The 27,954-nt window shown below is 42.3% G+C and overlaps 2 protein-coding genes across 2 annotated transcripts in view; both read left to right on the top strand.

The window, feature by feature from the left end:
- Nucleotides 1–18,629, top strand: part of LOC116984980 (mucin-19-like) — a gene marked incomplete at its 3' end in the record, with an annotated part of 44,305 nt that extends 25,676 nt beyond the window's left edge. The window contains exons 16-30 of the mRNA XM_033039341.1: nucleotides 770–864; nucleotides 2,491–2,617; nucleotides 3,981–4,227; nucleotides 6,116–6,171; nucleotides 6,264–6,364; nucleotides 6,957–7,102; nucleotides 7,196–7,334; nucleotides 7,971–8,075; nucleotides 8,200–8,391; nucleotides 9,011–9,247; nucleotides 10,287–10,443; nucleotides 11,012–11,137; nucleotides 13,012–13,150; nucleotides 14,258–14,289; nucleotides 18,388–18,629. Of these exons, the coding sequence (XP_032895232.1) occupies nucleotides 770–864; nucleotides 2,491–2,617; nucleotides 3,981–4,227; nucleotides 6,116–6,171; nucleotides 6,264–6,364; nucleotides 6,957–7,102; nucleotides 7,196–7,334; nucleotides 7,971–8,075; nucleotides 8,200–8,391; nucleotides 9,011–9,247; nucleotides 10,287–10,443; nucleotides 11,012–11,137; nucleotides 13,012–13,150; nucleotides 14,258–14,289; nucleotides 18,388–18,629 (2,141 nt within the window). The remainder of the gene's footprint in view (nucleotides 1–769; nucleotides 865–2,490; nucleotides 2,618–3,980; nucleotides 4,228–6,115; nucleotides 6,172–6,263; nucleotides 6,365–6,956; nucleotides 7,103–7,195; nucleotides 7,335–7,970; nucleotides 8,076–8,199; nucleotides 8,392–9,010; nucleotides 9,248–10,286; nucleotides 10,444–11,011; nucleotides 11,138–13,011; nucleotides 13,151–14,257; nucleotides 14,290–18,387) is intronic.
- A 16-nt stretch (nucleotides 18,630–18,645) lies between these two features.
- Nucleotides 18,646–27,954, top strand: part of LOC116984981 (mucin-2-like) — a gene marked incomplete at its 5' end in the record, with an annotated part of 30,869 nt that continues 21,560 nt past the window's right edge. Inside the window, 5 exons of the mRNA XM_033039342.1 lie at nucleotides 18,646–18,772; nucleotides 19,027–21,249; nucleotides 25,431–25,773; nucleotides 25,846–26,477; nucleotides 26,579–26,811. Coding sequence (XP_032895233.1) covers nucleotides 18,646–18,772; nucleotides 19,027–21,249; nucleotides 25,431–25,773; nucleotides 25,846–26,477; nucleotides 26,579–26,811 — 3,558 coding nt within the window. The remainder of the gene's footprint in view (nucleotides 18,773–19,026; nucleotides 21,250–25,430; nucleotides 25,774–25,845; nucleotides 26,478–26,578; nucleotides 26,812–27,954) is intronic.

A 27,954-nucleotide genomic window follows, 5' to 3' on the forward strand; every position in this document is an offset into this window, starting at 1 on the left:
GGTATTGCATCTTGTGCGGTTTGCAGGGGAAAGTACCTGGGGTGGGGGTGGTTTGTGTGAGAAGGGACGAGTTGACCAGGGAGTTGCAGAGAGAACGGTCTCTGCAGAAAACAGAAAGGGGTGGAGATGGGAAGGTGTGGCCAATAGTGGAATCCCGTTGGAGGTGGTGAAAGTGTTGGAGGATTATATGCTGTATGTGACGACTGATGCGGTGGAAGGTGAGGTCAAGGGGGACTCTGTCCTTGTTGTAAATAGGGGGAGGGGGAACAAGAGCGGAGCTGTGGGATATCAAGGAGACCCCAGTGAGAGCCTCATCTATAATGGAAGAGGGGAACCCCCATTTCCGAAAAAATTAGGAATCTCCGATGATCTAGTATGGAAAATGTCATCCTGGGCGCCCTAATGCAGCGTAGACGGAGAAATTGGGAATAGGGAATAGAGTCATTCCAGGAAGCAGGGTGGAAAGAAGTGCAGTCTAGAAAGCTAAGGAAGACAGTAGGTTTGTAGTAGATGTCAGTCAATAGTCTGTCTCCTGTGATGGAGACGGTGAGATACAGAAACGGTTTGCAAGGCTTTGTCCTGCCCCTCCACTCTTCCAACTTTCTCTCCCCACCCCACAATTAGTCTGAAGAGGGGTCCAGACCTGAAACATCACCTACCCATATTCTCCAGAGAAGCTGCCTGACCTGCTGAGTTACTCCATTATTTTGTGTTTATTTCTGTAAAGCAATATCTTGTTTCAACATTTATTATTAAATTTGATTTGCAGAACAATATGCCAAACAGCACTGTTCCTTCCTAAAGGATCCAACCGGTCCCTTCTCAGCATGTCACTCCACTGTGGATTATGCACAATATTATCAGGTAAGAATCTTATCTAAGAAGTAATATCTGGGAAACTATACAATGTCAGAACTCAACCGACTGTGAAACTAGTGATCAAACCCCAACTCCTTATTCACCAGTAGTTCCATACTTACCTGTTAACGGTCAATGGGTGTTACCGGTCACAGCAAATTAATCCCATCGCAAAGGCAAGAATCCAAATTTACAAATTAAAACACGGTTCAAGCCATTACACGCAGTACCTCTATGTCTGTGTGTGATGATTTCCTCTCGTAACACTCCTATATGATACTATCCTCTTTGCCTCCCCTTCCTCTTCAGCCTCACTGTTTTTAAATTTTAAAACCTTCTGGCAGGACTCAGTGTTCTGTGATTGCAACATTGTGGCGGGGAGGGCCAGCAAGGATTTGGATCCCATTGTGACATCAGAGCTGTAACTGCCAGTGTGCAGATGGAAGAAATTTTTCTCAGACTGGATTTTGTAATGTTAAAAATGTGAATAACTTGTAAAATGTAACATCAATCTGATCAAAACTTGTTGAAAACACACCACAGGACAATTGTGAGTAAGGTGGTGGAAAAATTGTAGCACTATTGTGTCCTGTTTTGGCGTAATTACAGGATCTCACTCACTCAATCACTCACTCATACACTCACTCACTCACACGCAGAGATCCAAACAAACAAGATGAGAGTTTTAGTAATATATATGAGACCAAGTGGGACCCGTTGGGCTCCGTTCCACCAATGCAATATTCCACCACTCACCCGTTCCCCCAACGCAACACGTTCCCCCACTGCAATATTCCACCACTCACCCATAGCCCCCATCTGCGCAGGCACGGCTCATTTCACCTAATCCCTAACACGCCCTCCCCTCCCCTCATCTTCACACTCCTTCTCTCCCCTCTCCTCTTCCCCTCCTCCACTCCCTCCATCACCTCTCCCTCCCTCTCCTTTCCCCTACCATCAGTCACTCCCTCCATCCCTCCATAACCCCTCTCCCCTCCTCTGTCTCCCTGCTCCCCCACTCCTCACCTCTCCCCTATCCCACTCCCCCACAAAACATAATGTTTAAATAATATTTCTCCTCCCCCCCCCCCTCCCCCACTCCCTCCCTCTCCTTACAACAATGTAACAAATCTCTCATTGCACTGGATAGAACACTGTTGACGGGCAGTTTATGTAAATGAGATCACATTATGACATCAAACGCTGCTAACTGGCAGTGGAACACTGGTGAGGGGCAGTTTATGTAAATGAGACCCCATTGTGACGTTATAGCTGCAAACTGCCAGTGGAGCTAAGGTTTTTCTCAAATTGGGATTTTGTAAAGTTAAAAAGTGAATAATTTGTAAAATATAACATCAATCTGAAAGAAACTTGATAAAAACACACCACCGGTCAATTGTGATTAAGGTGGTTCAAAAATTGTAGCACTATCGTGTACCGTTTTGGCATAGTTCCAGGCATCTCTGAATCACAGACAACAAAATCACAAACATACAAGATGAGAGTTTTAGTAATATATAGATAGAATGATGTGTGTGTATTTGTGTATATGTGCATATATATATTGTGTGTGTGCGAATGATACAACAAAGAGACGTGTGTGATTGATTTGGCTGACCTCCATTTTTTCAGATGTGTGTTGCTGCTACCTGTGCCTGTGAGAATATCAATGACTGCCTGTGTGCAGGACTGGGGGCATATGTCCACGAGTGTGCTGCTAATGATATCACCATTGGAAACTGGAGAAGACACATATGCAGTATGTTTTGGTGAAGATTCCGTCGCTGTAGAAGTGTTCAGCAGTCTTAATGGTCCTAAACAGAATCGGGCAAATTTATTGATCAGCATAAAAGTATTATAATATTTTCCCTTAATCCTGTTCAATAACATCCAGTTATTAAACATGCAAACCTTCTTGAAAACCTTTTCCCCAGAAAGAATGAAAATAGTGAGTTGTAGAGGGGGGCACTACTTATCTCTACATCTATGCTTGGTGCTTGCCTTCCATACACCATGGCTTGTCCTAGTGCTCCCATGTGATGATTTTGTCGATGGTAGCCACTACGGCCATCATACACCATTTCTCCCTCTTTCATCAGGCAACGGACGTTTACGCCTCAACCTGGCAGCACAGGCATCAGATCACCTTGTAGCAAGGCTGACATCATGATGATTGGGCAGTGGTAGAGTTACTGCCTTACAGCACTAGAGACCCGGGTTCAATCCTGACCACGGGTGTAGTCTGTACAGAGTATATATGTTCTCCCCTTGACCACGTGGGTTTCTCCGAATGCTCCGGTTTCCTCCCACCCTCCAAAGATGATTGTAAATTGTCCCTAGTGTGTAGGATAGTGTTACTGTATGGGGATTGCTGCTCGGCACAAACTCAATGGACCGAAGACCTGTTTCCCCGCTGCATCTCTAAACTAAACTAAAAAATCTGACTATTGCATGTTCTACTGCACTTGTCAGATGACTCACCCACACTGAAATGTTTATAGACGCTACACAATAAATTCTATCCAAATCAGCACCAGTGGCTCCCAAATAACAGGTGCTGCAGATGCCAATACTGAGGCCAACATTTTGTAACGCGATGGAGAAGATATTTTTCTCAGGAAATGTTTTTTCGGAATACACCTCTCAAAAATAAAGCTAAAATTAAAAGACATATGCAATGACTGGGGGGGCAGGATTGGATTTGATTGGATGCTGACTATCCTACTGGTACACATTTTCCAAATTATTAACCCTTTTTGCCATGCTGAGCATGAGTAATAAAAGAACCACACATTACAATGAAACATTAAAAAAAAAATGTTTTAACAAATTCTTAAACCATAATGAGCAAAAATTCTTCAAAAGGCCAAAGGGCAAGATTTCCTCAGATGCTTCCTTTGCATCGATATTATAAACATTGTCAAATCCAAATATAGTTGTGAAGTTTCACAAATGTCATATTACATCTCAAAAGACATCTGTGGAGAACTCAAGATTGTAATCAGGGATGATCTGGCTTCAGCAGTCATAAACTCGAAGCCAAAGCAAACAACAGGCAACATTCTTCACGGCCGTTCAAAGATCTGTAGCTGGTTGATTGCTTCATTTTAATCTTTTTTTAGATATACCGTGTAGTAGCTCGCAGGTTTACAAGAATGACATGAGAGCTTGTAACCGGACCTGCTGGTCACTATCAGAGAATGATTACACCTGCAAAATTAAGGATGTTCCAGTTTATGGATGTGGCTGTTCTGAGAAAAAGTACATGGATGAAAATGGATTCTGTGTGGAACAATCAGATTGTATGTGCTATTATGAAGGGAGCCTTATAGAAAAAGGGCAGAATATTAAGAAGAACGGTAGACTCTGGTAAGTCTTCTCTAATTATGTAATTATGTATTTTGGACAATCTATCTATACATAACTAAAACTCTGATCTTGTGCTCTTCCGGTTTGTGCATTTCTTCTATTTTCGTAAAAACGGTACGCGATAGCACTACGATTTTTTTCGGCAGCTCACTCACCGTTATCCTGTGATGCGAGTGCACCAAGTTTTGTTCCGATCAATTTCCTCTCCTGTCAGTCAGCTCCATGTGGATTGGTCACTTCTGCTGTCACTCCATGGGACAGTCTGCCCCTTCCTGTGCCATCGTGTCTTTACTGGAGATGAGGAAGGACATTCTTGCTATTGAGGGAGTGCAGCGTAGGTTTACAAGGTTAATTCCCGGGATGGCGGGACTGTCATATGCTGAGAGAATGGAGCGGCTCGGCTTGTACACTCTGGAGTTTAGAAGGATGAGAGGATATCTTATTGAAACATATACGATTGTTAAGGGTTTGGACACGCTAGAGGCAGGAAACATGTTTCCGATGTTAGGGGAGTCCAGAACCAGGGACCACAGTTTAAGAATAAGGGGTAAGCCATTTAGAACGGAGACGAGGAAACACTTTTTCTCACAGAGAGTTGTGAGTCTGTGGAATTCTCTGCCTCAGAGGGCGGTGGAGGCCGGTTCTCTGGATACTTTCAAGAGAGAGCTAGATAGGGCTCTTAAAGATAGCGGAGTCAGGGGATATGGCGAGAAGACAGGAACGGGGTGCTGATTGGGGATGATCAGCCATGATCACATTGAATGGTGTTGTAGGCTTGAAGGGCCAAATGGCCTACTCCTGCATCTATTGTCTATTGTCTGAGGGAGGCCAGCGGAGGTCTCCAATTGGACACAATTTTTGGAGTGCCCAAAGTTGACGATGTCGCCAAACAGAAAGCGGAGTGTCTGATCCAGGCGGAGGAGAGCGTACAACGCCGAGCTGTGAGTCTCAAACGCACCCCAGCATAACACCCCGCAGCTCTAGCCCCTTCCCTACTGGTCCCCCTCGCTGGCTCCTGCCCCCCTCCCCCGTGATAACCCCCCTCTCCCCCATGGCTCTTCCCCCATCTTTTTTCCGAGCTCCCCCCCGCCCACACGCCGGCACGGCCGTAACTGCTGGTGCTTCCGGGCCGATCTGAGGCCTAGCTCTGAGGACGCCGTTGGCTGATGCTCCTCCGGGGCACGCAAGAAGGGAGAGGAGCGGCAACCTCGAGATCCTGGGGAGGGAGAGTGGGGGAGGAGAGGGGTTGGAGGGAGAGGAGGAGAGTAGGGTGGGGAGAGGAGGGAGGGAGGGAGGGAGGGAGGGAGGGAGTGACTGAGGGTAGGGGAAAGGAGAGGTGAGGGAGGGATTGGGGAAGGGTAGGAGGAGAGGGAAAAGAAGAAGGAGGAGGTGAGGAGGGAGAGGGGGAAGAGGGGGAATAGAGGGAGAGGAGGGGAGAATAAAGGATGGGGCAGTGCGAGAGGTAGGGAGTGGGGAATAGAGGGAGTGGGGGGCAGTGGGGGGGGGGGTGGTGAGAAGGGATAGGGAAGGTGATGAGTGGTGGAGGTGGGGGATAGAGAGATAGGAGGGGGGTAGGAAGGGGAAAAGAGTTGTGGAGGGAGGGAGGGAGTGACTGAGGTTAGGGGAATGGGGAGGGAGAGAGAGGTAAGGAAGGGATTTGGGGAGGGGAGGAGAAGAGGGGAAAGAAGAGTGAGGGTGAAGAGGAGGGGGCGAGAGTGCTGGGGATGAGGGGAAATGAGCTGCGCCTGTGCATTTGGAGGCTGTGGGTGAGTGATGGAATATTGCTTTGGGGGACCAAGCCTTCTGTGTGACAGAGATTCAACTGGTCCCACTTAGTTTAGTATCTATTAAATATAACTTGTATTATTCAACTATTTTTCATACACAGCATTTGCCAAAATGGAACTCTTGAATGCTTTAAAACAGACGACCCAAAACCTCCAGGTAACCAATGTTACAACAGTGTCCAATTCCGTCAATATGCAAATTGATGAGCAACCATTTCACAATTTATTTTTAATTATTGTTTTTTGTAGAATGCCATGATGAAAAAGTCATGTTTAACTGTACAAATGAAACTGGTTCTTCATCGGAAGACGAGTGTAAAAAAACATGTCGAACTCTAAGCATTCCATGTGTGAGTATCTTTCACATTGTTGCTGAACATTTGCGCTCGGTCCACCAAGGCCTACCGAACACCTCCCTCCCCCCCCCCCCCCCGTGCCCCTCTTGGACTTGCACCTATTTTTCCACTCACCTTCCACCTACATTCCTTCCTCTGGCTTCAAAATTTGCAACTATTCAATCCTTTAGTCTCACAACTTCCTTTCTTCTCTCCCCACAATAAATCTGAAGAAGGGTCCCAACCGAAACATAACTGATCAATGGTCTCCAGAGATGCTGCCTGACCCGTTGTGTTACTCCAGCATTGTGTCTTTTTTTCGCATTATCAGTTTACTAAAGCCACCAAATTCATGGAATAATGAAATTAATGATTTCGCAAGATGTTTCACATCAAACATTACAATTACATCAATTACTATTGTGAAATAAAGTTTTGATCATCTTGCATTTTGTTCTGATTCCCCATGATTCCCGAGAGAGCCTAATAATTAAAAGTTTTTGAGCCGAATATGATGCTGGGCAACAATTTTAAAATTCTGTGTCAATATTTCAGTGAAAATCATTTCATTTATCTCAACACTCATTTTGATCTGTTATGAAAGCAGAGTTCATGTGTCCCTGGCTGTGCCTGTCCCCATGGTCTTGTGGAAGATGATAGTGGAAAGTGTATTGCACCCGGAAATTGCTCTTGTTTATACGGCGGCAAACTCTATACCAATGGAAGAAAAATTCAAAGGGATTGCAATAAATGGTAAGATAATAGAAAGATCAGCAAAAGTATTTCAGCTCACGTCTCTCTCTACATGTCATTCGTCATCCTGGCTTTGCACTCTTCATATTGCAGCACATGCCAGGGAGGCTCATGGAGGTGTACTAATGAAACATGCTCAAAGACTTGTGAAGTTTACGGTGATGGCCACTATGGAACCTTCGATGGGAAAAGATATGTCTATGATGGAAATTGTGAATATATTTTTGTTGAGGTATGTGAGACTCGTAATGTTATTTCCATGATTAACTACAGGGATGACTTCATGATACATAGTGCAGTTATCATCAAATGAGTGAACGCACTACATCACTCAGATGCAGAATGTGTTTCCAATAAAACCCTTGTGTTTAGTGAGCAGTAAATCATCCAGGTGAATTGTGGTATTCTCTAATTAAGTCATGTTGCACATGCCTTGTGCACTTCATTTATTTATACTGCATTAAAGTTACTATACAAAATAATAAGCAGATAATGTGGGCATTTTGGCCGAGCAATATTTCTAACATATAAGGAACTCATCAAAAAAACTTATACAACAGGTCAACTGGGGAAGATGGAACAGATATTTGGGTCAAGGGTGAAATACTGCCCATTAGCAATATAATATTTCCAACTGATTATTAGTACTAAAACATAATGACTATAGAATTATGGTACTAAATAACCAGAGTCTCATCCACGTGGCAATGAGAGACACCTAATACGTTTTTACATTTTATAAACATCTATTCACCAGATGTCATAAATGTCTTGGAACTTTATGCCAGAGACCTGACGCAAACTTGATTAATCTCACGTCCAAGCAAATACTTTGTTTTATAATTCCTATTCTGAATTTATTGTTTAGGACCAATGTAATCGTCAAGAAGGTACTCTTCAAATTCTCACTGAGAGTGTTCCCTGCTGTGAGAGGGGAATGACATGTTCAAGGAACATCAGAATCTTACTTGAGGTGTTATTTCACTTTAACTACAATTATACATTTTCTGTATTGGAATAAAACTTATTTAACAAAATACAATAATTTAGTTGGAAACATAAATCACCAGACGCCCATGTGGTATCTGTTTTTACAGGGTAAAGAATATGTTCTGGCTGATAACCGAGTGGTGACAACTGAACAGCTCACAAACCAAACCCAGTGCACAATTGATTCCTATACACATCACACTGTTGGACTCTACTTAATCCTTACCTTTCCCAATGGGATTACTGTGATATGGGATAAAAGCACAAGACTTTCAATCACACTGGATGCAAGATGGAAAGTAAGTATGGATTGAAAGTCAACATTTTTTAACGGACGGGCCACATCTGTGCCAAGAACAGCGGCCCTGAGAATACCTCACAATTGATGACAAGTTCAATATATATTTTTAGGTTTTCTTATCATGAAAATAAAGACACTGAGAAAAAGATTCATTTAACTACCAAAGGACTTCCTCATAAGCACTCTCATCATTGTGGGTTTCCAGCCAGGATTATACTTCACAACACTCAAAAAAACAATGTCATGGAGAATCATGAACACATATACATGTTTCCCTTTGCAGTACAGTGAGAGAAGCAAAAGATTACAATCATTCTGTTTTTAAAACGCAAATGCTCTTATCTTCAAGATCGTCAGAAGATTATTAACTCTGACCATTTAACAGAGCTAGAGTGATTACATAACTATTGATCATTAACTTCTAAAAATATACATGGAAAGTCATTGTTAGAACAAACTTTCTCAATAATTTGCCAAATTAGCAACTAATCACAAACCATAAGTGCCTACAGCAGCCAATCTGTACTTCAAGAGAGATATAAGGAAAATACATGCATTCCTCATGAAAAATAATAATGCCTAAGATTTATTTTCATAACATTATATTTTTATTAAAGAATCGTGTTTGTGGTCTGTGTGGAAACTTCAACGATGATGTCTCAGATGATCTGACAACAAAAGGGAATTCTCTGGTGTCTAACGTGGTGGTTTTTGGAAACAGCTGGAAGTCCATGTCCTGCTCAGATACGGTCAATCAAACATCGCCATGTGAGAGAAACCTGTATTGTTTATCATGGGCATTGAGGAAGTGTAACATAATTCTGCAAAGCATGTTTCAGTCATGCCACAGCGAGGTACGTCAACTGAAAGAATCAGCAATATTTGCGAAGGGGTTCAAAAAAAAAGATTTCAAACATGAATTCAAAAATGTAGACAAAGCTCCTTTAAGATTGAGGTATTCCACAAAGAAAGGGGGAAAAAAATTAAATGCGCCTTTATATATCTTATCACATTCCCATAACATCATAAAGTATCATATCTTCAATATGTGCTATTCCATGTGTATTCCATGTTTCAATGTAGAGAAATAATTTCACTATTTATGCTTTTTATGATTAACCCTGAAGAAATAAATATCTATGAGATCTTCTGTTTTATTTGGTTATGGTGGTTAAAAGATAATTATTATCTGACTCCACGAGAATCTTTTAAAAATAAATAATGCCAAGGGCTCTTTCATTCCCTCCCAAAATGGAAGTGCCTGAATTTAACATGAAACCAGGGGACAAGTATTCCAGCAATGTAGCAGCATTCCACCACAAATGCATGTTTACCCTCTACCCCCATGCGTACATCTATATTCTCCCCGTCCAAACACTCGACTCCCATTCCATCCCACAATATTGCACTGAATCTCACCATAGCTTATGTACTCCATACACTGTCATTGGTTTAGAGCCCTACCAATGAGAGACACAAGGAACTGCAGATGCTAGAACCTTGTGATGGAACTCAAAGCGTTGGAGTAGCTCAGTGGTAGATACAAAAATGCTGGAGAAACTCAATGGGTCAGGCAGCATCTTCGGAGAACATTGATAGGCAACATTTAGAGCTGGGACCCTTCTTCAGAATGATTATTGTGATTACAATCCAGCGTTACTACAATCAGTCTGAAGAAGGGTCCCAACGCAAAACCATCATCTATCCATGTCCTCATGCGATGCTGCCCAACCTGCTGAGTTACTACAGCACTATGTTTTCAATGTACTACCAATGAGATCAAACTGAAACCACACAAATAAGATCATCTGTGTTAAATAAAGTGCATTTATTTGGCTTTTATCTTGTAGTTCTCTTAAATGTTACAATTCCTCTGCTTCTTTGCCTGTTCAGATTGATCCAACTCCATACCATGAAGCTTGTGTTGAGGAAGCCTGTGCTTGTGATTTGGAAGGGAAATACCTGGGATTCTGCACTGCTGTGGCTGTATATGCAGAGGCTTGCAATAAAGCTGGAGTTTGTGTTGACTGGAGAACACCGGATCGATGTCGTAAGTTAAAATGTTATAATAATAAAGGGACATTTTTCACATTTTTAACAGCATCATGGCAAGTGAGGACATCAGATGAAGTTTAATGTAACAGATTATCTTAAAGGAATCAATAGTACTTATTATTTATTTATTATCTGCTTCAGTTTTAAAAGACTGATTGATTTTGCTTCAAGTTCATGTTCAAGTAAGTTTATTGTCATGTGTCCCTGATAGGACAATGAAATTCTTGCTTTGCTTCAGCACAACAGAACATAGTAGGCATTGACTACAAAACAGATCAGTTTGTCCATATACCATTATATAAATATATACACACATGAATAAATAAACTGATCAAGTGCAAATAAAAGATAATGGGCTATTAATGCTCAGAGTTGTGTCCGAGCCAAGTTTAATAGCATGATGGATGTGGGGATGTAGTTATTCCTGAACCTGGTCGTTGCAGTCTTCAGGCTCCTGTACCTTCTACCTGATTTGATGATTCATGATTTGATCAAATTATGTATAGATTGCATTAATAACTGAATCAATTAACATATTAACCAGTCAGTACTTTTTATTGCAGCTGTGTACTGTGACTATTATAACACTCCTGGTGAATGCAGCTGGCACTATCAGCCATGTGGAACATTAACAGCAAAAACATGTTCCGACCATGAGGTTAGGAAGAAGTATACTGCAGTCCTTGAAGGTACATGATGTACAAATTTTAACTGATTTGTTGTTCATTTTCTGTGTATGAAAACATTTCCTAAAATAATTTAAAGCTTCTTGGAGATTGGTACATTTTGTTTATTTTAAGTAATTCTAGCCAAGCTCTTAATTAAACCTAAGGAGCAGCAATCCCGATGAACACGTTGGGGACAAGGCCTGTGGTGATAAGCGATCTGCCATTAATAAAATCAGGGAGAAGTCACTTCATTTACAAGCCTTCTGGGAGTGAAACCTATTTCTTTTCTTCAGAGATGCTGTCTAACCCGCTAAGTTACTCAAGCTTTTTGTGCCTCGATCCATACATGTTGCTGGTTATCAAGCTACCTATTCCACACCGTCCCAAATATATAGAACCTTTATCTATATCTTTTTTTTTTAACCCCTTCGCAAATATTGCTGATTCTTTCAGTTGACGTACCTCGCTGTGGCATGACTGAAACATGTTGTGCAGAATTATGTCACACTTCCTCAATGTTGTACTTTTCAGTCTTTTTCTCTACCTTTAGGTCCTGAATAATACATTCATAATTATTAATTGAAGCAAATTTTCTCTGGCTCTTTTGTAGAAAGACTTATACAAAACTTTAATTTTGAAAGATTCTTTATTGATGGAGCTTTATACTAAGTTTCCTGATTTCCATTCTATGAAGGAACCTTTAGCAATACAAAGTAATAATCTTTGCAAACAATTTTATATCAAATCTTTTCCATTATGGCTGACCTGGATTTCCTCTCACAACGGATTCGAATTATCCACTACAAATGGTTTGGGTAGGCTGAATCTTAAATATATTGGAACTGAGAGAGATTATTTCTTAAACTTTAGAGGAATCAAAGATTTCAGAAACGAAGGCACAATTGAAGCCAGGGTCAAATCAACCTCATTGAATGATGGAACAGGTTCCAGGCACCAAATGAGGTATCTGAGCCCCAGTGCACAAAAACAAATCCTGGCTCATCTTGAGAGCAATGCATCTTATTTAGTACAATTAAAAACATTACATAATACGATCCTTCATTCCATCACAAAGGAGCCAGAAATATCAAACATTCATTAAACAATTGTGGATGCTGGAAGCTCTGTGGCAGCAGTCTCAAGTCAAAAGTAGCAGAGTACATAGTTAAACAGCAGGATGTACACATCTGATTACTTGCTTGTTAGAAATAAGGTCTTGGCAATTTGTGAAACTGCAGTAATTTCAATGGATCCTACCATTTTAAATTAGATTTTGACATAGTCATTAATGCTCTTTTCAAAATGGTTTGGCCAGATTTAATAAATGTTGATGGTACATAACTGAGGTAGTCTGCTCATTGTGTGATGCAAATTGCTTTCCAAATATTGCAAGGTTATCAGAAAACTAAGAAAATATTTGAGAAAGATTTTTGGATATCATTTATGCATCCAGTAGAAGCATTCAACTTGCATCTTTCACAGTTTCAGGATGTGCTTAAATACGTCACAGCCAAACAACTATTTCTAAGTAAGAGCCATTGTCATAATGTGGAAAAGAGCAGCATTTTTGCAAACATCCAGTTCCCACAAACAGCAATGTGATAACAAACAGAGAATTGGTTTCTTTGGATGTATTTAATATAATTAAAATATATTCCAATCAATTTATAAATATAATTCAATCATCGAATAAAAAGTAATTGAAAATGTACAGCAGGTCAGGCAGAATTTGATATAGAAAATGGCTCACGTTTTATTTCCTACCCTTTGCTCAGGTTTGGTTCAGGTTTCTAGCATTTGCAGGTTGTCTTTTGCTTTTTATATGATGCATTTGGGATTAAGTAACAGGAGGGTTAGTAGATGGTATAGATCTTGTCACATTCTGTTAAATATAGGTTGTTATTCAAAATGCCCCGAAACTCTCCCTTACCTGGACGAAAACAAAATGAAGTGCGTGACGTTGTCCGAATGTTCATGTTCTCATAATGGGAAAACATTGGAACCTGGTGAAGGAAGCAGTAACTGTGGAAATTGGTAAGTAATTATTTAGAGTATTTGAGAGAATCAATTAATGCTTCTTGTTAACCATAATAACCATATAATATAACCATATAACAATTACAGCACGGAAACAGGCCATCTCGGCCCTACAAGTCCGTGCCGAACAATTATTTTCCCTTAGTCCCACCTACCTGCACTCATACCATAACCCTCCATTCCCTTCTCATCCATATGCCTATCCAATTTATTTTTAAATGATACCATCGAACCTGCCTCCACCACTTCCACTGGAAGCTCATTCCACACCGCTACCACTCTCTGAGTAAAGAGGATCCCCCTCATGTTAACCCTAAACATCTGTCCCTTAATTCTGAAGTCATGTCCTCTTGTTTGAATCTTCCTTATTCTCAAAGGGAAAAGCTTGTCCACATCAACTCTGTCTATCCCTCTCATCATTTTAAAGACCTCTATCAAGTCCCCCCTTAACCTTCTGCGCTCCAGAGAATAACGACCTAACTTATTCAACCTTTCTCTGTAACTTAGTTGTTGAAACCCAGGCAACATTCTAGTAAATCTCCACTGTACTCTCTCTATTTTGTTGACATCCTTCCTATAATTGGGCGACCAAAATTGTACACCATACTCCAGATATGGTCTCACCAATGCTTTGTACAATTTTAACATTATATCCCAGCTTCTATACTCAACGCTCTGATTTATAAAGGCTAGCATACCAAAAGCTTTCTTTACCACCCTATCTATATGAGATATATAATACAATGATATAACTGTAATGAAGACAAATATAATAGGCAGATTAAATTTATAATGGTGTAATACTTTAAGTTGCCAAAGTTCATAAAGTGAAAAGTCAGGGAAATGTTATCAGATATTCTATATGGGGGAAATAATTGGTCCAGACAAATAACGGTGAACATTTTTTATTATTTGTATTTGTTTCAAAACACCCTCGCCTTCTCAAATAAAACTGAGCTCTTAGATGTTCCTCCAAAAGATTTTCACAATTGGAAGAAATCCAAACACGCTCCTATTCAAGGAAATAATTTCATTTCTAATTAATTGTTCTGCTGATCATTTGTTCAAGCTGAAATCATGGCACAAACTTTCTTTCTGTTCCAGTGTCTGCATTGATGGAAAAATGAACTGTACAGGTAATTTTTATTTAAAAATGAGTGAAGTGTGAGTGAAGTTAAATATTGATACAATGATAGCCTTGTACTTCAATCTGTTCATTTAATATAACCTTTTTATAACCTCAACCACACACAAAGAGGTGGTTGAATTTACATAGTGTTTAAACTATTGGCAAATTGACAATCATCAAAGGAATGTAAGGTGTAACCACTGCTGGTTCAGTCGGTTCAAATAGAGAATAGACAAATCATTCAGTCGCAAAAGCTGTCATGTCAAGTTACCTAAATGTAAGCATCATGCCTCCAAAGCTGGCTGCCCCACCTTTGGTTTACGAAAGGAAGTTAGAATCTGCTTACAAACATTGCTGGATATAGGAGCATATGCTTATTACGAGTATTAGCACATGCAGGTTGGCCCAGCAATGGATGTTTACTGGCCAGCATTTCATAACATGGAGTTCCCAACAAAGTTCAGTAAACTTCAATAAGAGAATGGAAAAACTGAAAAACCTTTTTTCTTTCAAGTCAAACATTTAAGAATTCTGAGCCAAACATTAAATGAAAGAAAAATCCACACTTTTTTTCATCCTACGTCTTTGATGTCCCATGGTCATATGCATTTGGAAAGGTTACATTTTTCGATTTCTGATTTATTGATTAAAAGGTACTGCATGGAAACTGGGTCTCCTGCCCACTGAGTCCATGCTGACCATTGACTACTTCACACTAATTCAATGTTATCCCACAATATAATATGAAAATATTAAAATAAGATAAAATGATGATATAGTTATAGAGTAGATGCAGGAAGATTGTTCCCGATGTTGGGGAAGTCCAGAACAAGGGGTCACAGTTTAAGGATAAGGGGGAAATCTTTTAGGACCGAGATGAGGAAAACATTTTTCACACAGAGAGTGGTGAATCTCTGGAATTCTCTCCCGCAGAAGGTAGTTGAGGCCAGTTCATTGGCTATATTTAAGAGGGAGTTAGATGTGGCCCTTGTGGCTAAAGGGATCAGGGGGTATGGAGAGAAGGCAGGTACAGGATACTGAGTTGAAGGGCCGAATGGCCTACTCCTGCACCTATTTTCTATGTTTCTATGTTTCTAGCATGGAATCAGCCCCTTCAACACACCTTGTCTATGCCAAACTATTTGGCACATTGAGCAAGTCCCATTTGGCCCACAGCTGTCTAAAAACTTCCTGTCCATATATTTGTCCTAATCTATTTTAAAATCAGTGGATTCCAGATAGGGACTTCGTTCTGAATGAAAAGATTGACCCTGAGTTTCCTTGTTATGGGGCAGATGAAATAGCTCTGACTTGTAGTTGGTCATTTCTTTCTTCCTCTCTGTCCCTGGAGTATCAAGTAAATGTACAGTTTCCAGTTGGAGACTTTGGTCTGTTCTATCAATGGGCACCATGATGCTAAGACTGTTTCTGAAATGTATAGGTGTTCAGATATTGCTCTAAAACTACTGATTATCAAATTTTACCTTAATGCTTAATTATCCAATTACAGCTATCTAATTAACATTGAACGTGATTCCTGTGAAGAAAATAGACTTATGAGCCTGTCCCACTTAGGCGATTTTTCAGTGGACTGCCGGCGACTATCAAGTTGCCGGCAGTCGCCTGAAAAACCGGCAACTTCCTTCTCTCCATAGATGCTGCCTCACCCGCTGAGTTTCTCCAGCATTTTTTGTCTACCTTTGTTTGCATACTTACTTGCGTTTATCCAAAGAACAACATCAAGCTGTTACTGAAAGTAGTAGCAGCAGCAAACACTCAAACTGCGGTAAAATAATCTTTTGCATCAACAAGTAAACACAAGGTTAATGATCTTATTACCGCTGGAATGTCCCCAATCAACATGCAACCATGGGCTCCAGTAATCCTTGCAATAAGTCTCAATTTCATCACTAGCCTTTGCTGGAGAGGGGGAATTGACATTCTGGTTAAACAGATAAGGTTTATTTATTTATTTATTTTTATTTATTTATTTATTTATTCCGAACAAGTAAAGACATTAAAGACATTAATAGTAACAAAATCGAAATTATCAAACAATTGGACATTACAATCAATATTTACAAAGCAATGAAAAGAACAAAAGCAAAGTTCCAAGGTAGAAGAAATGATATTGCTGTGTACTTAAAAACAAAAACAAACAAATAAATTGCCCTGTTGTTAGTTTCAGTGCAGCTTTGACTGACGTAGAGGTATAACATTTGAGTATTAGAAAGATAGAATAAATAAATTGAATTATATAGGGTTCCTTGACATCAAAAAGTGGGAAGTCAACAATTTTAATTCTCAAGAGTCAAGAGTATTTTATTGTAATATGTCCCAAAACGGTACAATAACATTTTTACTTGCAGCAGCAGGACAGATATGTAAACAGTACCCTATAAACACCATAATAAACAACAAAAAAGTTCAGTATGTAGGCTGTAGGGAAGATGCTGCTCATGAACTGGGTCCACTGCAGCATGGCTGCACAGCGGTCACTGGGAGTTTCCCTTCTGCGCTGGCACAATGGTCACCAGGCGCAAGGTATTACTGTGGTACGTCAGATCACAAACAAGGATGAGGCAGGGTTCAGGAAGAAGCTAGACTGCTTACTAACATGGTGTCAAGACAACAACCTCTCCTCAATGGCAGCAAAATGTATGAGGTCGCCATCAAATTCAAGAAGCAGGTTGGGTACATGTTCCAATCTGTAAAAATGGTGCTGAAGTGAAGATTGTCAGGAACTTCAAGTTCCTTGGCATAAATATCAGCAACAATTGATTCAGGTCCAACCACATTGATACACCTCTTCTCTCTTAAAACCCTAAGAAGTATTAGTATGTCTCCAACAACTGCCACCATTATTCAGAAGCACCTTAGAAAGCATCCAATTGGGATGCATCACAGCGTGGCACAGCAACAGCTCTATCAAGGACCACAAGAAATTACAGAGTTGTGAGCTCAGCCCAGTTCATCACACTAATCCTTCTTCCTATGCCACCCCACCCCCACCCCCACCCCCATCGATCCATTTACATTTCACACCGTCAAAAAGCAACCAACACAATCAAGGACACTCACACCATAGTCATTCTCCTCCCCTCTTTCTGGGCAGAAGATGCAAAGCGTGGAAGCGCGTACCACGAGATTCAAGAACAGCTCCTACCCTGGTATTATCAGATGTTTGAATGGTCTTCTCATACGCTAAAGCTGTAATCACGATCTTCCAATCTCCCCTTGCAGTCTGTACTTTAGTTTGTATCTGTTCTTTCCCTGTAGATGCAACATGATATTCTGCCCTCTCGTTCCCTTCTCTTCTTGCACATTCCCTAGTTGCACTCATATATGGTGTGATGGTAATCAGGTATGGATGAGCTGCCTGATAGCACACAAAGCAATTTTTAAACTCTATCTCAGTACATGTGATAATAATAAACCAACACCAATACCATCAGAAAGAAGGCACAGAAACCCGAGAATCATTACCTAGAGTTCTTCCCATCAACCATCAGGTTCTCAAGCCACTCTCCACAGCCCCAACCACAACCGTATCTCAGCACCAGCCTACTCCTGACATTGCACTACGATAGCTGCATGTGCTCTTGCTTCCACTCTCAGAGTCTGGTGTATCTGGAATAACAGATAAGTCATTGTATATTTATTTGTTGTGTTATTGCATTTAAATTGCCTGTAAAGCTGCAGTAAGTAAGAATTTCATTGTTGCTTTCTCAGAGCATGTGATAATTAAATAGAATAGCGTCAGCGTCTTGCAATCCAATGCACATGCTCAGCATGCTAAAGTTTTTGAAAGGGGATTATGGTCGGTTGGCTTAAAGTGGAGATAATTACATAACATCAGCTTACAGCAACATTCACTCTCATTCATAAGCTAGCTCTATAACTTCAATGTACACATTCTATTTTATATAAGTTAATATTATGAAGGGAAGAGGCCTACTCTTGACCTCATGGTTAGTCTATCAAGTACTTTAACCACAGTATTTGCACATTGTGTCATTCTATCTTAACTAGCGTTCAATCATATCCATAAAACTGAACTGAGAGTTTTATTTTATTTACAAAATATTGTCTTGTTGCCGTTTAGCTAAAACTACAACCGAGTCACCAACGAGTCTCCCAACAACAACCAAAGTGTCAACACCAACGCGTCTCCCAACAACAAGTCTCCTCACAACAACAAGTCTCCCCACAACAACAACTCTCCCCACGACATCAACTCTCCCCACAACAACTCTCCCCACAACAACTATCCCCACAACAACTATCCCCACAACAACGCTCCCTACAACAACTGAAGAGTCAACAACAACTCTCGTAACATCAACTCTCCCCACAACAACTATCCCCACAACAACAACTATCCCTACAACAACAACTCTCCCCACAACAACTGAAGAGTCAACAACAACAACTCTCCTCACAACAACAACTCTCCCCACAACAACAACTCTCCCTACAACAACTGAAGAGTCAACATCAACTCTCCCTACAACAACTCTCCTCACAACAACAACTCTCCCTACAACAACTGAAGAGTCAACAACAACTCTCCCCACAACAACAACTCTCTCCACAACAACTCTCCCCACAACAAATATCCCCACAACAACTATCCCCACAACAACTATCCCCACAACTACTATACCCACAAAATCTATCCCCACAACAACGCTCCCTACAACTATTCTCCCCACAACAACAACGCTCCCTACAACAACTGAAGAGTCAACAACAACTCTCGTAACAACATCAACTCTCCCCACAACAACTATCCCCACAACAACAACTATCCCTACAACAACAACTCTCCCCACAACAACTGAAGAGTCAACAACAACAACTCTCCTCACAACAACAACTAACCCCACAACAACAACTCTCCCCACAACAACAACTCTCCCCACAACAACTGAAGAGTCAACAACAACAACTCTCCTCACAACAACAACTCTCCTAACAACAACAACTCTCCCCACAACAACAACTCTCCCCACAACAACTGAAGAGTCAACATCAACTCTCCCTACAACAACTCTCCCCACAACAACAACTCTCCCTACAACAACTGAAGAGTCAACAACAACTCTCGTAACAACATCAACTCTCCCCACAACAACTATCCCCACAACAACAACTATCCCTAGAACAACAACTCTCCCCACAACAACTGAAGAGTCAACAACAACAACTCTCCTCACAACAACAACTCTCCTCACAACAACAACTCTCCCCACAACAACAACTCTCCCCACAACAACAACTCTCCCTACAACAACTGAAGAGTCAACATCAACTCTCCCTACAACAACTCTCCTCACAACAACAACTCTCCCTACAACAACTGAAGAGTCAACAACAACTCTCCCCACAACAACAACTCTCTCCACAACAACTCTCCCCACAACAACTATCCCCACAACAACAACTACTCTCCCCACAACAACAACTCTCCCTACAACAACTGAAGAGTCAACAACAACTCTCCCCACAACAACAACTCTCCCCACAACAACTCTCCCCACAACAACTATCCCCACAACTACTATACCCACAAAATCTATCCCCACAACAACAACTCTCCCCACAACAACAACTCTCCTCACAACAACAACTCTCCCCACAACAACAACTCTCCTCACAACAACAACTCTCCCCACAACAACAACTCTCCTCACAACAACAACTCTCCCTACAACAACAACTCTCCTCACAACAACAACTCTCCCCACAACAACAACTCTCCCTACAACAACTGAAGAGTCAACAACAACTCTCCCCACAACAACAACTCTCCCCACAACAACTCTCCCCACAACAACTATCCCCACAACAACTATCCCCACAACAACTATCCCCACAACAACTATCCCCACAACAACTATCCCTACAACAACTGAAGAGTCAACAACAACTCTCGTAACAACATCAACTCTCCCTACAACAACAACTCTCCCCACAACAACTGAAGAATCAACAACAACTCTCCCCACAACAACAACTCTCCTAACAACATCAACTCTCCCTACAACAACTCTCCCCACAACAACAACTCTCCCTACAACAACTGAAGAGTCAACAACAAGTCTCCCCACAACAACAACTCTCCCCACAACAACAACTCTCCCCACATCAACTCTCCCAACAACAACTCTCCCCACAACAACTATCCCCACAACAACTATCCCCACAACAACTATCCCCACAACAACTATCCCCACAACAACGCTCCCTACAACAACTGAAGAGTCAACAACAACTCTCGTAACAACATCAACTCTCCCCACAACAACTATCCCCACAACAACAACTATCCCTACAACAACAACTCTCCCCACAACAACTGAAGAGTCAACAACAACAACTCTCCTCACAACAACAACTATCCCCACAACAACAACTCTCCCCACAACAACAACTCTCCCCACAACAACAACTCTCCCCACAACAACTGAAGAGTCAACAACAACAACTCTCCTCACAACAACAACTCTCCTAACAACAACAACTCTCCCTACAACAACAACTCTCCCCACAACAACAGAAGAGTCAACATCAACTCTCCCTACAACAACTCTCCCCACAACAACAACTCTCCCTACAACAACTGAAGAGTCAACAACAACTCTCCCAACAACAACTCTCCGTACAACAACAACTCTCACCACAACAATTGAAGAGTCAACATCAACTCTCCCTACAACAACTATCCCTACAACAACAACTCTCACCACAACAATTGAAGAGTCAACAACAACTCTCCCAACAACAACAAATCTCCCTACAACAACAACTCTCCCTACAACATCAATTCTCCCCACAACAACTGAAGAGTCAACAACAACAACTCTCCTAACAACATCAATTCTCCCAACAACAACACGACTCCTTACAACAACAACCAAGGAGTCAACAACAACAAGTCTTACTACAGAGAGCACCACTTCTGGTAAATAGATAAATGTTATTGTTTGAACATTTTGTGCTGAGACTCTAATACACATTTGCAAAGATCCAGATGCTTCTCTTGAACATTTTATGAATAGTCTTGTTTTTTCCAAGTGTGGGCACACAGTGCAATATTCCACTTTTCCCTATGCCCATTTGAACTAATGTTTATCTATAGTTTAGTTTAATTTTGTTTAGATTAGGGTTACAGCCCTTCAGCCCACCGAGTCTGCGCCGACCAGTAAACACCCATACACTAGGTCTATCCTACACACTAAGGAAAATTTAACAGAAGCCAATTAACTTACAAACCTACAAGTCTTTGCAATGTCGGATTAAACCACTCGGAGAAAACCCACACGGTCACAGGTAGAACGTAAAACTCTGTCCAGACAGAACCTGTAGTCAGGATCGACCTTGTTCTTTGTGTTATGCTCACGATTTCAACTTATGCAGTTCCTCGTGTCTCCATCAGCGCTGGAGCTCTGACTCTCATTCTCAGTGCTCTGGCAGAAGAAGGCTAGAGTGCCACCATGTCCACCTGTGAAACCACTTTCAGGGAACTATAGCGTGTAATGCCCCTGTCCCACTTAGGAAACCTGAATGGAAACCTCTGGAAAATTTGCGCCCCTCGCAAGGTTTCCGTGCGGTTCCCGGAGGTTGCAGGTGGTTGCTGGAGGTTGCAGGTAGTGGAAGCAGGTAGGGAGACTGACAAAAACCTCCGGGAACCAAACGGAAACCTTGGGTGGGGCGCAAAGTCTCCAGAGGTTTCCGTTCAGGTTTCCTAAGTGGGACAGGGGCATAACTCTCCCCAGGACACAACCTTCACCATGAAAGTACTGATCGCTTTTGAATTCCCCAAATGCAGTACATTGCACCCATCTGAATTGAAGGCCATTTGGCATTCCCATTTCCCACCTAATCAAGATTCTACTGTAATGGTTGATAATCTTTCCTACTGTCCACAAGACCACCTATTTTAGTGACATTTTCCGACTTACTAATCATGCCATGCGCATTCTCATCCAAATGATGGGCAGCAATGAGCCCAGCACCAATCCCTATGACTTACCACTAATCATGGGCTTCAGAATTCAGAATGGGCTGCCTGACCTGATAATTCGGGAACTGTTCTATCTAAACAAACCATCTTCTTACGATAACTTTCCTGCTCGCCCTCTTATTATTGCGTGCTCTTTGCTTTTAAGCACTTGTGAGAGAAGGTGAAAGCTATTTGATTCCAAGACACACTAACTGAGTTCAGTGAGTACACAAACACTGACTGAAATACATATTGCTGGTTAGCAAGTTGCATTTACCATATAATATAGTGAGCACACTGATAGAGCTAGTGTACAAGGTAAAATCTTGGTAGGCTCGTGATTTAGAAAGCTGTCACTGTGAGAATGAATCAAAGTTTAAAAGACTACTAACAATATAGTTTACAATTAAAATATAGTTTACATTTATTCCTTAATGACTTTGGACAACTCATCTTGTAAAGTGTATTACTGTATACTGATCCTATAAAAGCCAAATAATTGCTTGTTTGCATCAATAATAGTTGTTGACATAGCTTTTCTAACTTTGGAGTTATATTTCTATCTATGGCAAAGCATTTTTTTTTACAGAAGATAAAGCTAATGTCAACTGCCAAATACAGGAAGTAAATCCTTAAATCCTTTGGTAATATTAGGATAATTCTGGTCCAATCGGTAGACACATGAGGACATCACAATAGGATGCAAACCTCCTCAAGTTACAATTTCCACACTTCCTTCAATCACATTATTTGGCCCCATCCCCGACCTCTACCTCCGTTACATTGACGACTGCTTTGGGGCCACCTCCTGCACCTACACACAACTGACTGACTTCATCCACTTCACCACCAACTTCCATCCGGCACTCCAATACACCTGGACGATTTCCGACACTTCCCTACCATTCCTTGACCTCACCATCTCCATCGCAGGGGACAGACTCCTGACCGACATACATTACAAACCCACTGACTCACATGGCTATCTGGACTACACGTCTTCCCACCCTGCCCCCTGTAAAGACTCCATCCCCTACTCCCAATTCCTCCGCCTACGCCGCATCTGTTCCCAGGATGAGACATTCCATACCAGGGCATCGGAAATGTCCTCGTTCTTCAGGGAACGGGGATTCCCCTCCGACACCATAGATGAGGCTCACACCAGGGTCTCATTCATACCCCGTAACACTGCTCTCTCTCCCCATCCCCGCACTCGCAACAAGGGCAGAGTCCCTCTGGTCCTCACCTTTCACCCCACCAGCCGGCAAATACAACACATAATCCTCCGCCATTTCCGCCACCTCCAACGTGACCTCACCACTCGCCACATCTTCCCATCTCCCCCCATGTCTGCCTTCCGCAAAGACCGCTCCCTCCGCAACTCCCTCGTCAATTCTTCCCTTCCCTCCCGCACCACCCCCTCCCCGGGCACTTTCCGTTGCAACCGCAAGAAATACAACACCTGTCCCTTCACCTCCCCCCTCGACTCCATTCAAGGACCCAAGCAGTCGTTCCAGGTGCGACAAAGGTTCACCTGTATCTCCTCCAACCTCATCTACTGCATCCGCTGCTCTAGATGTCAGCTGATTTACATCGGGGAGACTAAGCGTAGGTTGGGCGATCGTTTCGCCGAACACCTCCGCTCAGTCCACAATAACCTACCTGAACTCCCGGTGGCTCAGCACTTCAACTCCCCCTCCCATTCCCAATCCGACCTCTCTGTCCTGGGTCTCCTCCATTGCCAGAGTGAGCAACAGCGGAAATTGGAGGAACAGCACCTCATATTCCGTCTGGGGACCTTGCGTCCGGATGGCATTAACATTGAATTCTCCCAATTTTGCTAGCCCTTGCTGTCTCCTCCCCTTCCTTAACCCTCTAGCTGTCTCCTCCCACCCTCCTATCCGCCCGCCCTCGGGCTCCTCCTCCTCCTCCCCTTTTCCTTCTTTCTCCCCCCCCCACCCCCCATCAGTCTGAAGAAAGGTTTCGGCCCGAAATGTCACCTATTTCCTTCGCTCCATAGATGCTGCTGCACCCGCTGAGTTTCCCCAGCAATTTTGTGTACATCCAAAGGGAAAGCTGGTTTAGGGAATATTGTGGTTGGCAGGTGTAGTTGGCATGAACATCTATATTACTAAAAGTCTGATCTTGACCACTTCCTATTGTTCTGTATATTGATTTTAGAAAAAACGCTGCCACTTATGGCTGTAATTTTTGGCCATCTTACTCAGAGTCCCCCCCTCCAGCGCTCCAGAACCACCCCCCCCCCCCCCACCCCCCACCGCACTGGCCACCAACATTGGAATAGGTGCAGAGGTGGAATATTGCGTTGGGGGACCAGCCCTCCCGTGTGATGCTGGGACCCAACGGGTCCCACTTAGTCTAGTTATATCTACTTCTACATTTATGGTAAGGTGGAGCAACTGCGTATACCTGAGCAGCTGAGGTGTAGAGTAGAGTGCCCTGAAATGGGGGATCTATGTATAAACACTGCTGTAATTTCTACATGGTGAAACCAAAATGTATAAAATTGGCCTTTAATATAATCTGACAATGTGCACTTTAATCACATGTGTTTTTTTCTATTACAAATCTCAAATGGTGGAGTACAGAGGCAAATAAATAAATAATGGGTCTTTGTCCCAAACATTATATACAGTAGTCACTCAGAAAGCAAAGCCCTTATCAGGACCATCAGGACAACCATTTTGGCAGTTGCACAGCGCTAAAATTGGAGCCTTACAACACCAGAGAACCAGGGTCGATCCCGATTATGGCCGCTGTCTCTATGGAGTTTGTATGTTCTCCCGGTGAACTTAGTATGTTTTTTCTGGGATCTCCGGTTTCCTCCCAAACTTCAAAGATATACAGGTTCGTAGGTTAATTGGCTTGGTATAATTGTAAATTGTCCCTCGTGTGTGTAGGTATGCGGGGATCGGTGGCCGCTGTGGACTCGGTGGGCCAAATGTCCTGTTTCCACGCTGTATCTCTAAATTAAATTAAACTAAAGACAAGCTAAATGTTTTCATTTATGCATATTAAATTAGTAGAAGCTTTGAAATTCTCAGCTAAATTGGAGAAAAGCATTTTGTATCATTACATCGTCTGATTATGTTTTCCATTTTTTTCAAATCTTACAGCACCACCTTGTGTTAACTGGTCAAAATGGTATAATGAAAATACACCTACCCTTCGAATGAGGTCAGACTATGAATTATTGAAGCAAATGCGCAGATCACTGTGTTCAAACCCCAATCATCAAATTACAGACATTCAATGTGAAGCTGTCAAATATCCACAGCGCCCCATCAGTGAGATGAAAGATAATGTCACATGTGATAAAGAGATAGGCCTTGTGTGTTCTTATGCTCCAAAGACATCTGAAGGTTTGATGTGTTCAGACTACAGGATAAGAGTTTGCTGTCAGCCTTCCACGCCACACACAACCACTATATTCCCTACAACATCAAGCATCACCTCCCTCCCGACTACATCCATCACCTCCCTCCCGACTACATCCATCACCTCCCTCCCGACTACATCAATCACCTCCCTCCTGACCACAGAAACCACCCATCCTCCATACACCATCTCCCTCACTACAACTTCCCTTCCGACTACATCCCACCCTACATCCACTACATCCCACCCTACATCCACTACATCCCACCCTACATCCACCACTTCACACCCTACATCCACTACATCCCACCCAACCTCCTCCCACCCAACCACACTGACCACCTCCCATCCGACCACAACCACCACCTCCCACCAGACCACCTCCTTCCCGACCACAGAAACCTCCTCCCTCACGACCACCACTTCCCACCAGACCACCTCCCTCCCAACCACCACCTTCCCGACCACACTGACCACCTTCCTCCCAACCACAACCACCACCTCCCACCCGACCGCAGAAAAGAGCACCATTCCGAACACAACCACCACCCTCCCGACGACAATGACCACCTCCCACCAGACCACACCAGCAACCTCCCACCCGACCACAACCTTCCTCCCAACCACAACCTCCCTCCTGACAACCACCCTCCAGACCACACTGACCACCACGTCCCTCCCATCCGCAACCATCATGCACCCGGCATGTGCACCAGATCCAAAACCCAAATGTCAGAAATCTTCACGTATTTACAATGCAGAAGGCTGTGGGAAGTGGAATTGTTTTTGTGAGTAACTTTTACCTTTTGGATTATTTACTTTTAAATTAAAATATATTTTTAATCATTAACTTGTCTTGTCGATGAAAATGAATTTGTTTTGCTTCCAGGTCAATGCCTAATTTGGGGAGATCCTCACTACCTCACATTTGGTGATACACAGTACGATTTCTTTAAGAACTGCACTTACACTCTTGTAGAAGAACGGGTTAAAAAACACAATTTGACTGTGCTAATTGATAATTACTATTGTTTTCCTGACATCGCCCTGTCTTGTGCAAAGGGGTTAATCATCCTTTATAATGGAAGTACTGTAACCATCTCTACCAGTGGGGATAAGCATGTAAGTGAATTACAACCAAACAACAAATCAATGTTGTTGTTCAACTGGCTAAATCAAATTGGTTCATGCATATTACAAATAGGCTAGTGATGAATCAGCAAAACGTTGAAGATCAGAGGCTTGGTAAATGAGATAGATTTTCAGGAGATTTTTTAATAGACAAAATATTGAGAGTTGGAAATAGTTAACAGGGAGAATATGCGAGATTCAGGCATGATGTTTAGGCTGAGCTACCAAATCGGGTGGTACACAAACAACATGTAGGTGTAGCAGGTGCATCATTTTTGTGAGGGGTGCTATTATTGAGACTTGTGGATGGTTGTGGAATGTAGAGATGAAACAAGCGACGTCAGTCTTCAAAGAAAATGTCAAATATTTTAGAGGCATGGGAACTGCAGGGGCTCGAATCTTATGTAAAGCACAAAGTGCTGGATGAACTCAGCAATGGACCGTTGATGGAGTAGGAGATAGAAAGCTGAAAGATTGTAGCAAAGGCCAGCAGGTCTGGATATAGGTGGATATAGGTGATGGGGATTTGATTGGTGGATGTGTGGAATAAGTGACATCAAAAGGCTGGATGTGAAAAGAGATATAAATGTCTGATTAGGAGAGGAGAGTAGGAGTGAAATGCAAAGCCAGAGAGAGGGGTATGGGTGGACAGGGATAAGGGGGAGGGAAAAGAAGGGATAAAAATGAAAAAGGTGACTAAGGGATGAGAGATGAGTGAACCAAGGAGGAGAAAGGAGTGGGGTGGCTGAGCTGGTGAGAGGTGGTGGGAAAATACCTGCGCATCATGGTTGGGGTGGGCAGAGGAAAGAGAGGAGGGGGAGGGAATATTACTTGCAATTGAAGAATTCAATGTGTACACCATTGGGTTGTTAGCTACCCAAACAGAATACATCAGGGTAGGCAAAAGAGAACCAGTGGATGTTTTTTACTTGGATTTTCAGAAGGCCTTTGATAAGGTGTTGCACGGGAGGCTGCTAAACAGGATGGCAGCCCATGGTACTAGCGGGAAGATACTAGCATGGATAGAAGGTTGGCTGAATGGCAGAAGGCAAAGAAGAGCAATAAAGGGAGCTTTTTCTGTTGGTTGCCGGTGACTAGTGATGTTCCGCAGGGGTCAGTGTTGGGTCAGTTACT

Source organism: Amblyraja radiata, chromosome 21 (assembly GCF_010909765.2).
Source record: "Amblyraja radiata isolate CabotCenter1 chromosome 21, sAmbRad1.1.pri, whole genome shotgun sequence".
Lineage (NCBI taxonomy): Eukaryota > Metazoa > Chordata > Chondrichthyes > Rajiformes > Rajidae > Amblyraja > Amblyraja radiata.